The sequence below is a fragment of the Arvicola amphibius genome, chromosome 3 (genome assembly GCF_903992535.2).
Source record: "Arvicola amphibius chromosome 3, mArvAmp1.2, whole genome shotgun sequence".
In the NCBI taxonomy this organism is placed as follows: domain Eukaryota; kingdom Metazoa; phylum Chordata; class Mammalia; order Rodentia; family Cricetidae; genus Arvicola; species Arvicola amphibius.
Window position 1 is genome coordinate 34,244,774 of NC_052049.1, and position 16,909 is coordinate 34,261,682.

Sequence of the window (16,909 nt, forward strand, 5' to 3'; positions counted from 1 at the left end):
CCAGATTGCGTAAGGCCCTGTCTAAAAAGGCAAACAAAGAAAACTTACCTTTTCCCATTCAGTTTGAAATGTGGGTATGTCTTTGATTAAATTAATTTAAGTAGTTTTTATGGCACACATTTATATTTATATATATATGTGTGTGTGTGTGTGTGTGTGTGTGTGTATGTATATTTGCTTAATTTTTGTGGCTAAACCAAATACTTTTATCCAGATAAATATGCTTTTAACTCCCTCATATGGTTTGTTTTTTAATTTCCATTTAGCTTGATAAACAATATCACCCTCCCAAAAGGTAACATTCCTAGATACTTGTATGATCTTTTTATATCAGATTGTGTGCTTACATAAATGAATAGTTAATTCTAATAAGTGCATGCAAGGTTTATCAGTGTTTTCACTGATTAATATTTTATGGGGGAAATTATAATCCTTAAAGCAATATTTCCAAAAACAGCTGAGGAAATAAACTGAATTAAAATGTGGTCCTTGTTGCATGACTTTCCATGGGGAGATGCAACGCACGTCTCTACTCACTCCAGTTAGAGATCCCATGACAGAACAAAGGAGAGAGAGCACCAAAGTCCAACCTGGTGAATCAATGAGTTTTATTGGGGTTACTTAGAGGAGTATGGGTGAGGAGCATAAATGACTCAAAGATGCATCACCATTGCCCATTCACAAAAATTCACAAAAACTGGGAAACCTGGAGCACACTGACAGGTTAGAGAGTGTCCTTTCCAAGTGACTATGTTCTAAACCTCTTCTAGGCAGCTCTGCAAGTTTCTGCATCTCCCAGGCAGTTGCTCTAATCTCAGAGTCTTCATTCTCCTTTGTAGTTCCGGCAGGGAGGAGCCTAGTAAATCTGGTCAGTTTCAGGGACTTCCTGAAGCTCTTTTGAGTTGGTTGCCTTAAGCATAAGGAGCTTCCTTTGGGATAGAATGTTTCCATCCTCACTGTTACACAACAGTCCTGTATTCATCTAGGCAAACTGACCTCATCTAGGACTCCAAAGAGATGACTCAGGGGTTAAGAAGGTTCAGTACTCATACAGCTCTCAGAGATTACCTCAGTTCAGTGCCCGGCACCCATTATGATCCATCTTCTGGACTCCTTGGACATCCGTACTTACAGGTGTATAGGCAAAATTATTTTAAAATAATAATCTTTTTATAAAATCATCTACAACTGGGCAGAAGTATAATTTGAACATCTTACAAGGTCCCAATATTGGAAAGTTTGACAAAGTCCCCTCAACATACAAAGGTTGACTGATGACTCAAGACCAAAAGATGTGCTTAAACTGGAAACAAATATAAAAGTCTGTAATTGTGTTTCAATATTAAAGACATTTTTAGTGCCCATTGGTAGCCATACGATTCAGTCCTCTACCACCTAAGATCTCTGCATTTAGAGTGCGTAACTTATTTTACAACTCCAGATATACACTTTGATAAAAATCTAGCTAAAACAGAAACTGGGTCTTTGGCTGGCAGAAAAAAAAAAAAATGTATGGGATGGAGAGGGGACAAGTTACAGTAATTGTTTGTTTTCCTTTAGGTAGGATTTCTCTGGAATAGGGGTGGGGGCATTTGAAGGGGGGGGACAAACTTTCCGTCTGGCGCATCACATTATAAGCATCTTTGAGAAAAGGAATAATTCAACTTTGAAATTCTGCCATTAAGTGGCGGCTCCTGCAGGGGGACAGTTTGCTATTAATTGTTAATGTCGCCTACCATTAGAGGGCACTAAACAACTCCACATTAATGCGTTGGAGGAAAGAGAAAAGGAGGCAAGGAAAGGGGAGGGAGAGTATGGGCAGAGTCCGGGGAGAGGGAGGGGAGACAGAAGCCGGGAAGGGCTGGGAAAGAGAGAAGAGGGAAGTGGGAGGAGGGAGAAAAGGCCAGAAGAGGAAAGAGACAGACAAACAGGCACACAGACAGAAACAGACAAAATGAATCTGGAAAGGTTAAGAAGGATGTGGAGCCCCAGAGCCGTCTAAAGTGAGCAAAAAGCCCGGGCCACCCACTCCCCTCCCCTCTCCTCTCGTCCTCAGGACTGTAATTATAAAGCGAAAAGCGGCGGCGAGGTCACTCGTTTTTACCAGCCTGCTGCACCGAATGCGCGCGGTGCAGGTGCGGCGGCCGCGGGGCTTTGTGATTCATGCCCACTTTCAAAGGGGGGCTTGGGCCCGTCTGAGAGGCACCCAAACAACTGTCTTCTAATATTAGCACGGCTGTATTTCGGGATCTATTATAGTCTGTCCAGACAGATCCCATTGTAATGGGATCTTTTATTAAAAGATTAGCACTATCTCCTGCAGTTGGTGGAAAAAAATCTGTTATCACTGAGTTATTTGCAGTTGTGGAGGGGGTGGGAGGAGGGTGATGGAAGATGGGGGTGGGAGGATGAGAGGAGGACCTGAGGGGTCGGGGGGGAGGGGGGAGTGTAGGGCGCGGGTAGCGAAGAAGGGCGAATTTGAAATCCGTAGAACAAATCCCAATGACCTGGGAATGTCCAAGAATTTTTGTCTGCATAGTTCGCCTGTTTGTTGTCGTTCGGGCTTCAGAAGCGAAAAGAATAGGAATTTAAAAGGCAGCTTTGAAATAAACAATATAGCATTTTCCGTGAAGTAATCGTTTTATATAAAAGGAAATATCGCCTCCTCAGTTTCATTCAGCCGTGCCAGAAAATGTTATAAATGAGAAGACCCGCCAACTTTCGGCGAAGAATGCCAGGCATTGCACTCAATAAACTGAAGCTGCAGAAGTTCATTATCATGGTGCAATCGTTTTCTTTTTTTAATATGAGAGAGAGGAGAGAGAGAGAGAGAGAGAGAGAGAGAGAGAGAGAGAGAGAGAGAGAGAGAGAGAGAGAGAGAGAGAGAGAGAGAGAGATTGACTGAGACTCGGGACAGAAACTGGGGCGTCTCGGAGCGGGGGGGAGGAGGGGGGCAGACCGCCTACGTCGGCGCCCCCGCTCGGGGCTGCGACTCCAGACGCCGCGAAGTGAAAGGGGAGAAAAGAAAGGGAGAGGGCGAGACTGCCGGGGGGCGGCCGGCTCCGAGGTGTTAAACATTTTTGTTTGCCTCTGACTTGTGGAGAGCCAGGGCCGCGTCTCCGCAGCGCTCCGCCTGGGTGAAAGGTGTCCGGGGTCGGGGTCCTTAGCAACCACTCCAAACTGGGGGGACTTGGGGGCGGGGGAGGAGCGGGCACGGTGGCCGCAAAGTAAGACACGCAAGAGACCCCGGGACACAAAACGTCGCCGGGACCCCGCGCTAAGGCTCCACCGGGAGGTTCCTGAAACTGTCCCCCGGGGCATTTCAGCAGCTCCGGGATCCTGCGGCTTTTGAAGAAGTCTCTCTGGAGCCCTGGAGCAAAGGTGCCGGGGACCAACTCCCGGGGTCCCCCCTCGCTCCGCTGGGCGCCTCCTCCAGCGCCCTCCTCACTCACACGCGCACACGCACACACGCGCGCACACACACACTCGCACGCCACCCCGGGCGCGCCGGCTCTGAGCGGCGGCGTGCAGGACTGGTGGGTGTTCTCCACCCCCGAAGCGTCGCCCCCAGCCCCCCCCCCTCCCCGTCCCTACCCCTCCCGCTTCTACGCAAATAAGAACTCGGCGATTCCCCTCCTGCCTCTTTGATTTCGGGCACCTCCGACAGATAATTGGGAAGGGTTTCCAGAAGGTGGGAAATGTCACCTGATTCACACTGAACTTTTAAAAGCTCCCCACCCCCAAAGAGTCGGCACACCCTCGGTCGCAGCCGCCCTCCCACAGCCCCACACACTGGGAGACCGCCCACCTCAAACCTTAAGACCCCCGTCTAGATTTAAAGCGCGGCTGCGCCCGGCTTCTGACGTCCATTGAATCGCGCGGGCGGCCGGTGGCGAGCGCGGGGCTGCGCCAGGATCGCTGCGCCCTCCGCCGCTCGCCTCTGCGACGCGCGCCGCTCGCCCAAGCCACCCGCCGCCGCGCTCCTCGCCCTGCGCCTGCCCCAGGATGGTCTGCGCCAGGCACCAGCCCGGCGGGCTCTGCCTCCTGCTGCTGCTACTCTGCCAGTTCATGGAGGACCGCAGCGCCCAGGGTGAGTGGAGGGGGATGCGCCCGGAGGCTCTGCTTGGGCAGGGGTTCTACTTTTCTGTCGTCTCGACTTGGTCTGTTCTGACCGACGCTGCTCTCGGAAGACGTTGGAATCTCTCGGCTACTCCGGGAGTAAGGGGAAAGGACTGAAGCGGTGACACTTGAGGATAGAGAACAGAGTTTAGAGCCGGGTTATCCTCCAAAAGGAAAGGGCCTGAGTGGGTGAGCTGGAATCTCACTAGTTAGGGGTAGATGCTCCAAGTTCTGGCCATAATGACTTTAGATGTTATCTCTCCTGGTTGGCTCAGGAGAAGGGCGAGCATCCGTCGCCTGGAGATTACAGTCGACCTCCTAGCAATCTAACCTATCTTCCTTCCATATCTTTTGGTGACTTTTTAAAAAAAAAAAAAAATGACTTGGGTGGGGGATGGGAGATACCGAATTTTCTTGGGTGGCTGGGGGACGTGGTTTCAGAAACTTTGCCCAAACTTGGAAATGTGGGTACTGAGATTTTTAAAGGGAGGTAGTGTTGGTGGATGCTCCTTCCACCCCTCTCCCTAAGCCCCGCGAAAAAGGAGAAGAAAAGGGACAAGTCAAGTTATTAGCCCCGAAGTGGTTTAAGGACTTTGCAGTTTTCTCCACTTTGCCTCGTTCATCCTGTTAACTTTCTGTGGAACGATAAGCAGTCCACGAGCGATTTAAATTCTGACGTGGATTAAAGAGCATATTTCTTGAAGTTTAGCTTCTAAAATTCTAAAAATGGATTTGTTTTATTACAATTAGTCTCCGGGCAGATTTTTTTTTTTTTAAATAGTGGTGATCGTGCAGCTTGCGCTCCAGTTGCTCGAGTCCCTTCGGTGATTCATGAGAAGTCTTCTTGCCCAAAGTCCGAACGCATAGGAAGGGCTAGGGGAGGAAACTATTAGCACAGTTCTTGGTAGACATGAGGTAGGTATATGTGACCCGGTGGACACCTCCACCCCCCCCCCCCCCCGCCCTGTTAGAGCGGCAAGGTTTTGTGTGTTGTAAGCTGCCCTCCCGGGCACTGGCCCTAGCCGTCTGCCCGACACTAGGCTGGGCAGCCCGCCTTTCTGATAGGGGCGCTGCCTGGGTGCCCGGACGTGGGCGCCAGGGAAAGCAGCCCTCGGAGATTTCGAAAGATCGTGGTGGCTGCGGGCGTGCTCCGGGCTGGCCGATTGCAAAACGGGCCCGTCGGGCGGGCTGCGCCTCGAGGCCGCACAGGGCAGATCCAGGCTGGGCCCGGCTGCTTTTTTTGCTTTCATTTTTTCACAAATGTCTTTTGCTTGATCTGTTTCTGAAAAATTCATATTCATTCTCCCTACCCCCTCCCTCCCTCGCTCCCTCCCTTCCCTCCCTTCCACGTCTCCTCTCTCTACTTTCTTAACCCCTGTCACAAATAATTCTCTTACCGCCTACATGAAACCAACATGTAAAAACATCCGTCGCATCCTGTTTTTGTCAGGTTCTCTAATCTGTTCCTCCAGTCGCTGCAGGTTATGAAATGGGACGAATAAAAGTAAACAGTCTAGTAAAAGTCAATGCAGGCTGCACGTGTTGTGTCTGGGTCACTGGTAACCGACATTGATATGGCTAGCGCGCTGAGGCGGCGGCTCTAACCCACCTCCCACCTCGGTGATGGGTCTTTCCCCTCTCTCCCTTTGGAGGAAGATCTCTCTCTCTCTCTCTCTCTCTCTCTCTCTCTCTCTCTCTCTCTCTCTCTCTCTCTCTCTCTCTCTCTCTCTCTCTCTCTCTCTCTCTCTCTCTTTCTCCCCTCCCCCCTCCCCTCATCGATCGGCTGGTCCCCAGACCAGCCAGGCCTCTTTGCCGGCTCTAGCAGCCTTCTCGTCCCCTACCCCGCTGCTCACTCATTCACCTCCTGATCCCTGTCTCTTCACAGCTGGGAATTGCTGGCTCCGCCAAGCAAAGAACGGCCGCTGCCAGGTCCTGTATAAGACAGAACTGAGCAAAGAAGAGTGCTGCAGTACCGGCCGTCTGAGCACCTCGTGGACCGAGGAGGATGTGAACGACAATACTCTCTTTAAGTGGATGATCTTCAACGGGGGCGCCCCCAACTGTATCCCCTGTAAAGGTGGGCCTCCTCTTCCCTAGGCGGCAGGCCCTCAGTAGAGGGCGTCTTGCCCTCAGTGTTCCCACTGCCTGGCTGGGGCTAGGACTGGCAGAATTTTGTTCGGTTTCTCCATGTTTCCCCCGGTGGAGTTAGCTAGGTGGAATCCAGCTCGCGCTGTAGGCAAAACAAGGTCGGAAGAGGTCGGTCCCCAGGCTTCTTAGCTGAGTGTGGTAATGAAAGCGGCCAACCAGTGTGGTCTTTGAGAGAATTTGGATACAGGACATGGCTTGAGATCCCCAACCCCCATCCCTTCCAGTCTTCCAGTAGACAACCTGGGGCCCTCCATCTCGGATGCCTGATTGCGCAAGGCATTTGAGACCACCACCCTACCCCACCCCCATCTGACCCGCCAACTGCCTGGCCTTGGTTTGAATCCCTGCCTCTTTCCAACTCCTAGAAACGTGTGAGAATGTGGATTGCGGACCTGGAAAAAAATGCCGCATGAACAAGAAGAATAAACCCCGCTGCGTCTGTGCCCCGGACTGTTCCAACATCACCTGGAAGGGTCCAGTGTGTGGGCTGGATGGGAAAACGTACCGCAACGAATGTGCACTCCTCAAGGCCAGATGTAAAGAGCAGCCGGAACTAGAAGTTCAATATCAGGGCAAATGTAAAAGTAGGTCCCACCCTTCAGTATCTTATACATTCATAGACCCTTGAAGACCCAAGGGGGATAGTACAGCCTCCATAAAGAGCCCGGGAATCAGAATAATGACACTGAATAAAGGGGCTCCTTTCTAACTCCAAAAGGGTAATGAAAGAGCCAGCCTGGAGTCACAGATCCTCTGGGAAACAGCCGGGCTCCCCAAATGCCTGTTAAAATCTGGATGCTTCGCTTTAATGATTTCCTTCATAATATCAAGAGTTTACTCCCTAAGGACCAGAAGGTGCCTATTGAAATGTCTCCCTCTTTTTTATTTTTTTTCTAGAGACTTGCCGGGATGTTTTCTGTCCAGGCAGTTCCACCTGTGTGGTGGACCAGACCAATAATGCCTACTGTGTGACCTGTAATCGGATTTGCCCAGAGCCCTCCTCCTCTGAGCAGTACCTGTGTGGGAATGATGGAGTGACTTACTCTAGTGCCTGCCACCTGAGAAAGGCCACCTGTTTGCTGGGCAGATCGATTGGATTAGCCTATGAGGGAAAATGTATCAGTAGGTATTCTGGATTGAAGAAAGAAAAGAGACGGGAGAGGAAAAAAAATCTGTTCTAATTGTGTGGGGCTCTCCAATGAGTAAATCCAAGTCCTCAGTTTGGATGAAAACTGTTTAACCAAAACATTTCTCCTCAAGCACCATTGTCTTCTAGATGCATTAACGCACCGGCTAGAAGCAGAAAACAGTTTTCTATCATAGAAAACTTAGAACTCACACAATTCACAATTTTACACATTTTTTTAAAAGTGCCAGACTTGCTGGGAGCGAAAAATAATTACTTAACAGTTCCTAAAACCTGTTATCAGATTCCAGTAATTGATGGAATCTGATTTTTTTAATCCCGCTTATAGGAAGTAATCAGATGCATATTTAATTCAAGGTTATTGTGAAATTCTGTTCCGAAGAATATTGTATTTAATGCAGTTTTATAAGATGTAAGAAACCACGGTGTGTGTGTGTGTGTGTGTGTGTGTGTGTGTGTGTGTGTGTGTGTGATTGTAATAGAACACCTTCATTACTCCCTTTAGTAAGTGATAATATGTATAATATGGGCATCTTTGAGTAGGGAATGGAGGAAAGGGAAAAGGGGAAGAAATGAGATCCCTCAGTTTGCTCATCACAGGTGTATTTTATCCTAGAAGCAAAGTCCTGTGAAGACATCCAGTGTGGCAGTGGGAAAAAATGCCTGTGGGATTTCAAGGTTGGCCGAGGCCGTTGCTCTCTCTGTGATGAGCTCTGCCCTGAGAGTAAGTCGGATGAGCCAGTCTGCGCCAGTGACAATGCCACCTATGCCAGCGAGTGTGCCATGAAAGAAGCCGCCTGTTCCTCTGGCGTGTTGCTTGAGGTGAAGCACTCCGGATCTTGCAACTGTAAGTGTGATTTCTAACCTTGCTGCCATGTTAAGGCATTTCCAGGCAACCCTGGGGAATGGACACAAACCTTGCTGTGTAAACCTGTTTCTGGTAAAGCTAGGTAGCTGCTAAATCACCAGCAATTCGTTGGTCCTCAGCCCAATTCTCTGCAGTGTTTCCTGGCTTTTTAGGATCGACCTGATGGCCTGCCATTGGGTGGCCTCTGAAAACCGCTCTCCAGCTGTTTGATGTTCCTTCTTTCCTCCTAGTATTTTGCTTTGCTTTTGCCTCATTAACACTGGAATCTAAACTAACTGCTTCAAAAGTTTGTGGGTTTTTTTTTTCAAAGACAGCTTTATATTATCACACCTGGGCTGCGGCTTATCGTAGTTGCGGCTACTAACTCTGAATTAAGGAGAAAAGCAGTTATACCTAGAACACAAGAGCGCTTTTTATCTGATTTCAGGAATCTGCCTGTAAAACCTGAGCCATTGATTCTCCAGAACTTTCTGCAATTTTGACTTCATAGATTATGGTGGTTTGTTTTGTGTGTGTTTAAGTAAAACTTTATTGCGTAACTGCAGATGCCAACAAAATGCATCACACTGCAAGTCATGTAAAAATGCAACGCTGTAATGCGGCTGTATCAGAGGGCTTTGAGAACGTACACTGAGCTGCTTCTGCGCTGTTGTTATCCGTGTTTAAACAACAGCTCCCCCTGTATTCCCCCATCTAGCCATCTCGGAAGATACGGAGGAAGAGGAGGAGGAGGAAGACCAGGACTACAGCTTTCCTATCTCTTCCATTCTAGAGTGGTAAACGCTCCACCAGTGTTCAGTGTTGACATAGCCTTTGGGCAAAACAGAACACAACAAGAGAAAGGAAAAAAATAAAGATAGACAAGAAAATAAGAAAAAGAAAAAATATATTGTGCATAATGTAAATAAGTGTATGCTTATTTATTTGGGGGGAAAACTATACATGAAAGGACCTTTGTCCTAAAGCTCTCTCCCGGGCCACATTGTTACTCGCTGGGCACGGAGAGATTGTCATTTTGTGGTCTACTGGATGAGGCCTATAGTTGAGACTTGTAGACGTTTATTTATACTGTGTCATGTTTTATAATTTATACATAAAATGTCTGGTTGACTGTACACCTTGTTTTTGAAGAAATTTATTCGTGAAAGGAAGAGCAGTTGTTATTTATTGTGAGGTCTCTTGCTTGTAAAGTAAAGCCGTTCCCCCCCTCGTAAACCATTGAAGTCCATTCCTTACGACCCACTCACTCATCTGTCTCCCTTCATTTCACTGCTGTTAGATTCTTTTCCACCTCTTAACAAATTTGCATGTCAGTTTCTGTCATGTTTATTTATTGGATTCTCAGCTGCCTACTCTGTACATACCTGATCCTTCGGGTTCTGTTTACAAGGAATCTTGACTGACCAAAAGGCATCGTAACTCTGCCTCAGATACAAGGTACAGAGGATATGCGTCTCGGAAGGACCGTCTGCTTCCGTGCCCTTGTTCTGGTGAAAACATTGTGAGAGAGGATGAGAGGCTTTAAGAGTCGAGAAATGTACTTTTATGATGTTGCAGATCCAAAGACATAGTGACGTGGGGTGTCAGGAGACTAAAGGAAGGTGATCGTTACCCTTCCGGCCTGTCATTCACTGTTCCCTTTGAGGTAGTCAGCTGTACCTTCTCAATTAATTCTTTTTCAACCAATGTGTCACTAAAAGTTCCATCAAAGCTTTATCAGTTCAAGTTTCTTGCTTTTCATAATACTTTTTTCTGATGCAATTTTATATTTTCAAACATGGCAAGTTAAATATAAATTCATTTAAATATATAGTTTTGTACTTTTCTACCATGTAAATGTGCAATGTATATAAAAGTTATAATGTGTATTTGTAAATAAATGATGAGTGAAAAAATAAAAAAAAAATTTAAAAAGCCAATGGTCTCAGTTCCCGTCAATGAAAAGTAACTTATTTTAGCTTTTGGGTTAAAAAAAAAATGCACATGCTATAGAGATATAGTTACCACTGATCAAGTGCTGAGAGCAATAGCTGCTGTAAAGTGGGGTAAAATACAAATCACCCAGAGCTGAAAAGGTGGCTCAGGGGTTAAGAGTTTGCAGTCCATCCACTTCCAGAGGACCCACGCTGGGTTTCCTGTAGTTCCAATGAATCTGGTGCCCTCTTCTGGCCTCTGAGGGCACCTACACTCATGTGCATGTGCACGCAGACCTTTTTAAAAAGTAAAAAAAACTTAAATTACAAATTGGGATTAGAGAGATGGCTCCACAGTTAAGAGCATTCAGAGATGAGCCAGGGTTGGTTCCCAAACCCTACATGTCTTATAATCGTCTGCTAACTTCAGTTCTATCACCAGGCATGTCCATGACATACACACATGCAAGGGAACATACATAAATCAATTTTTACAATTAACCTCATTTGCATGGGTTAAATTATGCCTAAAGTTACAGGCGGTTGTGAGCTGCCTTGTGAATGCTGTGAACCAAACCCTGGTGTTCTGGTAGAGTAGTAAGTGCTCGTAACTGCTGAGCCATCTCTCCAGCCATACACACACACACACACACACACACACATACAAAGGTGGAGTTTGAAAATTAAGAGGATCAGAGATTCAACACTTCTTACAGGACAGGCATGTGTCAACAGCCACTGTAGATGTGACTTCCTCCCTGAAGTACATCTATATTATGTATACTATACTGTGTGTATACTATGTGTAAACTGCATATACTGTGTGTATCCCTATGAACACCTGATTACTGGTCTTAGCTGTCTTGTCACAGCCATCAGCCCACTGCAGCCCACTGAACTCATCTAAGTAAAGCATGTTTCCTAGTGTTTAAGAAGAAAACTTGCTAGAAATTTTCCTCAGCAGTTAAAAGCACTTGCTGCTCTTCCAGGGGACCAGAGTACAATTCCTAGCACCCACATCAGGCAGTACATAGCTGCCTATTACTCTAGCTCCAAGGAATCAGATGGTCTTTCTGGCCTCGGTGCACACCTGCATGCATGTGTGCACACTCAGACACACAGACATACACAAAAATAAAATTAAAAAAAGGCAATGCCATGCATCACAAGGAAAAGTATAAACAGACTGATACATACTTGACAAGCACAGTCAAAACTCCAGTTACTGGAATGGGCAGGATAGTAATGGGACGTTGGTAAGATGAGAGTGGAGATGATTTCCACCCTGATGTCTGTGATCCACAGTGAATACAACAAGGTAGGAGAAAAACCTGTCAACACATGGAAGAGCCTCAGAACGGTACTCAGACACAATGGTCTCTGTAATACACAGGAATACATAAATCGTGACCACAGGTTTCTTGTTCCTTGTGCGCCTCAGATTCCAAACCTAAGCATGTTTAAAACGTCAGTGAATGTCTGCTGGAAAGAAGTGAACAAAACTAGCAGGGAAGAGCCAAAAGCAGCCAATATTCCCAGTGCTAAATGAGAATATTCTTTCAAATACCTAGGTCCTAGTTGTTACGTTTAGCCCTTTCTCTTATGAGTGATTACTAAAAACTACAATCAGAGACCATTGACTCTCAACTTGGCAACTAGGAAGAAATTAGGTCAAAACAAGGAGCCCAGAGAATTTGTCTCCCAGATTCCCAGGAAAGGGGGAAACCGAGGTGCAGAAATCTAACCCATGCCATTAACCATAAGGAAAGGCTCTTAAATCCTCCAGGACAAACAAGCTCCTGGCTTCCACTAGGGAAAACCTCTAAAGAGGACTGGCCAGATACAGTTTCATGGCCTTTCCTGAAGTGGGTTTGTGGCTTCACCCTGGGATGCTACACGCCTTTAAAGCTGCATTGGCAATCAGGTAAAAACACCACACTTAGTGGACACTGGTGTACCTCTCTGCGAGCAGGACTGGTAAATCAGACTGCTTGCCTTTTAAACAGCATCCAGGTTATGTATTTAAAATTGCGGTCCAGAGTTGTCAGTATCAACCGTGCTTCTTTCAGATACCCGTATCTCCCAAGTTCCTTCTCAGAACAGCATATTTCCCACTAGTCTCTCATTAGTTTTATTAGCACCCCCTCCTCACAAAAAAAGTAAGAAAAGAACTCTGTGGATGAGCACTCTGCCCCATGCCCAGCTCTAGACATCTCTTTTTAAAGATTAATATTATTATTTTTAAAATTTCAACTATGACTCGAAACTATGGAACTTAAACTTTATCTAATAATAATACTATTAAGAGAAACAGTTACTAGTAAACAATCTTAATATTGGTTTGCTACATCCTAAGCTTTCCAAATTGCAAAATATAAAAATGAAAAATCAGTCAAAAGCCCAACTCTTGTCAAATGTCACTCAAATTTAGATTTTTGTAGACTATATGGAATATGGTTTCTGAAGGATGACAGGGATTAAATCTGCGTTAATTGAAATCACTTTCCAACAAGATAATTAAAGGGCACCTGCAAGACTGTACTGGAGCTAAGAGAGAAATGCTGTGAGGCACAGAAGACTCAGAATAGTCTCCTATGAAACGTTCTGTATCCAAACTAAATATGCTAAAACTGATTACTGTACTGAACTATGTAAAAGACAGTCAGTAAAGATAGAAGTACTTAGGGGGAAGAGAAAATTACATATAATCTTTAAGCGGCTTTTAAAGTACTCTTATCATAGTCTTCATATCTAGCATATTGGAAGACAGTACAAAAAAGATGAGGGGAGTGTGTTGCCAACAGACAAGTCACAGTAAAAGCCATAGGAATTTTAGTGCTATTATTTTTGACAAATTTCCTGTATACTTGAAAATATATACAAATGAAAACTTAAAATAATTCTCAGGAAGGAAAGGCACACAGCAGAAAACTACCCATTCTCCACGGAAGCGAATGAAACACAAAGTCATTTTATAAAAGCTCATGGCAACCCGCAGTGAGATGACCCAAGGGTTCAGGAACTTGCAGGCAAGCCTCATGGTCTGAGTTTGATCCCTGGAACCAGCTTGGTGGAAGAGAAGAATTGACCCTGAAGAAGAACGGTCCTCTTACCGCTGTACACACACAATCCCTGACAAGAGAGAACCCACACACTTACACAAACAAACGAGTGTAATTATATATATATATATTATATATATATACATGTATATATATATATATATATAGAGAGAGAGAGAGAGAGAGAGAGAGAGAGTATGGTATGACAAAAGGCCTAGAAAACAATACCAGTGAGTCAGAAATTTGACTTAAGTATACAATGTTAGCCCTAAGAGAAGTCCTGAAAAAATAAGCTTACCAAACTGAGAATCAACCTCTTCCTAAAAATGAGAGTAAAACGTTTCAAATACCCAACATTGCTGTTCTCCCCACTGTTTGCCATACAAAGTGAACAACTCAACTCATGTAGCCTTTCTGGGTCTCGATTTCCTTATCTCTGAAATCAGGATAATGATTTATCTCACAGCAATGCATGAGAACTAAGAGACTGGAGATGCGTACATATAAAGCATTGCTTTCAGTGGCTGGCACCCCAAACCGACCTTAAATAAGTTTCCTTCCCTATTACTATTAGCTTTAAAAATGCTATTGTGATTATCACCTGAAAAAAATAATAAATGAGAAATGATACAAGTTGAGACCTGAAGTGGAAGCGTAAACAATTTTTGAAGGAAGAGTAAATATAATTTTTAAAGTACTATGTCCATGTTGGTATTTAACAAAACTTAACAGTTCTAAGTTCTATAGCAAATACATATGATTTTCAAAAATAGAGATATTATTTCCAGTGAAATTTTATAAAAGGGAAATCACCTGTCAGCTTTTCCAAAGTCCAAAATGTGACTTGTATCTTTTTATTCACACACGCAACTTAATTCTTTCTAATAAATTTTTTTAAAAAAAAAATCAATGTTCTTTCATTTTAGTTCAAATCTATGCATCAGGCTGGAGATCACTAAAGAGGGTAAGAGCTGGGTGTTTCCAAGTTATCAAATATGTGAATATGAACTATGTCATTGCCAGGTCAGAAAGAAGCCTGTTGCCTAATGAAGCTCATTTGCTCAAGGAGATTACTTTTTCAAAACCTAGCTCCCAAGATTGACGCATTTCTGCTGGTCCCATCCCACTTTCCATTCGCAGCACAACACAATCCTACTTCAGCCAAAAGTTGTTATGTAAATAGACTCCAGGCATGCTTGCCCTATGTAGTCAGCAGACCTGCCCAGACATGTCCAAATCCCAGCTTCTATTTTGCTGGAATCCCCCCATGAGCACTGGATGGTCACTGGGGTTTGCCATCCTTGGGCCTCAGACATCTTGGCTGGTGCCACCAAGATTCCTGTGGCAGAGTCCTTCAAACACTTAAAAACACACTCTCTGGATTAGAACAAATGTCGTCCTGGCAAAGCTATACTTGGTCATTTTTCTATTTTAAGAATATGGCCAAGGAACCAACTGGCAAGGCTAGTGGCTAGATATATTCCCACCAAACATCTCTTGTGTTCACTCCCCAAGGACTCAGGTCTCTGGCTACAGTGAGTAAGCTTTTCTCAACAACATCGAACTCCAGCAAGAAGTCAGAGGAGAAAGTTAAAATCCGAGGAAGGAAGAGGTTTAGATATACTGTTTCCCATGGAAATTTGAGGGGAGAAAAAAAAATCACTTACCCACACACATTTTAAAAACCCAAACTGTGCCTCTAAATTGAGTCCAGTTTAAAAAATAAAAGAATTAAAAAATAAATTTAAAAAAAGCCCAACTCTATTCCAACAACAACAAAAGTCAATTGGATATCCGATTCTGCAGCTGCCAATGTTGTGGGCTTGAGTCAATGTCTGCAGGTAACAGGGACTGGATTCAAAAGGTAGTGAGAGCAGAGACCCCAAAAGTAGGTGTTTCTATGGGATCAGTGCCCCAGGAGGAATCACCAAAATTGACTTTGTGCAATTTATTCATCCGGCAGGTGGAACTAACACAATGTAGGGACATAGTAAAAATAAAGTGGACATGAGACAGGAACAACCTTCCTAATGCTGGGACCCTTTAAGACAGTTCATACCGTGGTGATCCCCAACCATAAAATTATGTCATTGATTCTTCATTACTGCAATTTTGAATTGCAATGTAAATGTCTGATATTTGAGATATCTGATATGCGACCCCTGTGGGTTTCCTGACCCACAGGTTGAGAACCACTGGTCTCCATAGTCAAGGACCTCAGGACACAGAGCAGAAGACACTGAACACAGCTCCGGAATGCTCCAAATAATAGCATGGAGTAGGTGTAGCTCCAGCTCTCCTTGCCACTGACAAAAGCAAGTCACAGTGACTAAAATTCTCAAATAAAAGCAAGGTATAATGCCTGGACCAGAAGAATTGGTGTGGCCGGCAATGTGTTCAAAGGTTAAGTCCCTGTGGTCTTCCTCTGTATCAGCCACCCACATTCACAGGCAGCAGCATCCAAGAATCTGTGTTTGAACAATCTCTGGGTAACATGAATACCAAGCAAAAGTCAAGAACTTCCCTGGAATGATTTCAAGCTCTCTGCATGATCCCCAACTACCTGGGGTTCCAAAAGAGCCCAGAATTCACAGGGACAACTTGGTTATATTCCTGGTAAGGTCACCGATCTCTATGTGCCTTGTAGGTACATCACAAGTTCGCATTCCCCTCACCCACATTTCCAACCATGTTCTGCCCTAACTCTCTCTCTCTCCCCCCCCCCCTTGCTGTCATTGTACCCTGCTCATCTACCAAACCCCAAAGGATTCCCCTCCACTGGCATCAGTAGCCTTGGTGTGCCCAATCCCATACTATTCTGAGTTCCTTCCCTTCAGCCTGGAGAGCCTATTTCTGTCTGTGTTTCCTACCACTTCACCCTCTCTTCTCCATCTTTTTACACATTTCCCTCTGCAGTGGCTTTATTCACCTTAATCTCTTTATCTACTTCATATTTTTAAATTATATTACATTGAAATAATATGGTTAGTAAAGTTTACCTAATTCATTCAGTGTGTGTGTGCGTGCGCGTGCGTGTGAAATGGCGGGGGAGCTTAGCTAAAGCTTAGTAAAATACCTTCTTGTATCTCCCTGCAGACGGGACCCCTCACAGAGTCATCTCTTTCTGTCGCCACTGCCTCACCTCTCCCACTCTTTCTTAGTCCACTGTTTTCGGACTTTCCTCCTGGACTCTCCTGAAGAGGTTTGACAAAGATCACCAAGGACTCCCAAGATTCCCAATACAATGAACACAATGGACACCATTCAGCCCTTATCTCACAGGGCCTCTCTCCGCATTCTACCCTGCTAACTAGCCTCTCCTCTTGTCAATTCTCCCCACTCTCCAGCGCCCACCCCCTCCTACCTCGCCAAGTCTTTCTCTTCTTTAGGGACTTCGCGCTTCTCACTATGAAAGCAGGCAGGCAAACCCTAGGCCCTATCTGACTTGAATTTTATTTGATGGCACAAAAAGCATAAAAAACTTATATTCACTTATTATATTTAAATCTTAGACAGACACTGTGATGCGCAGGCACCTTTTCTGGGAGAAAGCAGGCTTCTCTCTTCAGAAGGGAGAAGCCTTCCTCCGTCTCAGCCCTTAACTTTTCCCCACTGTCCTGACTGGTTTTCTCCATCCGTACAGTTCCCAGAC

At 45.2% G+C, this 16,909-nt stretch overlaps 1 protein-coding gene across 3 annotated transcripts; it reads left to right on the top strand.

Annotated features, from left to right (window-relative positions):
• Nucleotides 1–3,690: 3,690 nt before the first annotated feature.
• On the top strand, nucleotides 3,691–10,201 carry Fst (follistatin). 3 transcript variants are annotated; one of them, XM_038324265.1, is made up of 6 exons: nucleotides 3,691–4,090; nucleotides 6,005–6,196; nucleotides 6,633–6,851; nucleotides 7,165–7,389; nucleotides 8,034–8,261; nucleotides 8,980–10,201. In XM_038324265.1, exons 1-6 carry the CDS (start codon nucleotides 4,006–4,008, stop codon nucleotides 9,060–9,062), a joined length of 1,032 nt encoding a protein of 343 aa, XP_038180193.1. In that variant the 5' UTR covers nucleotides 3,691–4,005; the 3' UTR covers nucleotides 9,063–10,201. The 3 variants fall into 3 exon arrangements, with proteins under 3 accessions (XP_038180193.1, XP_038180195.1, XP_038180192.1); XM_038324267.1 differs by having other exon boundaries at nucleotides 3,692–4,090; nucleotides 8,031–8,261; nucleotides 8,710–10,201; XM_038324264.1 differs by having other exon boundaries at nucleotides 3,694–4,090; nucleotides 8,031–8,261.
• The last annotated feature ends 6,708 nt before the right edge of the window (nucleotides 10,202–16,909 follow it).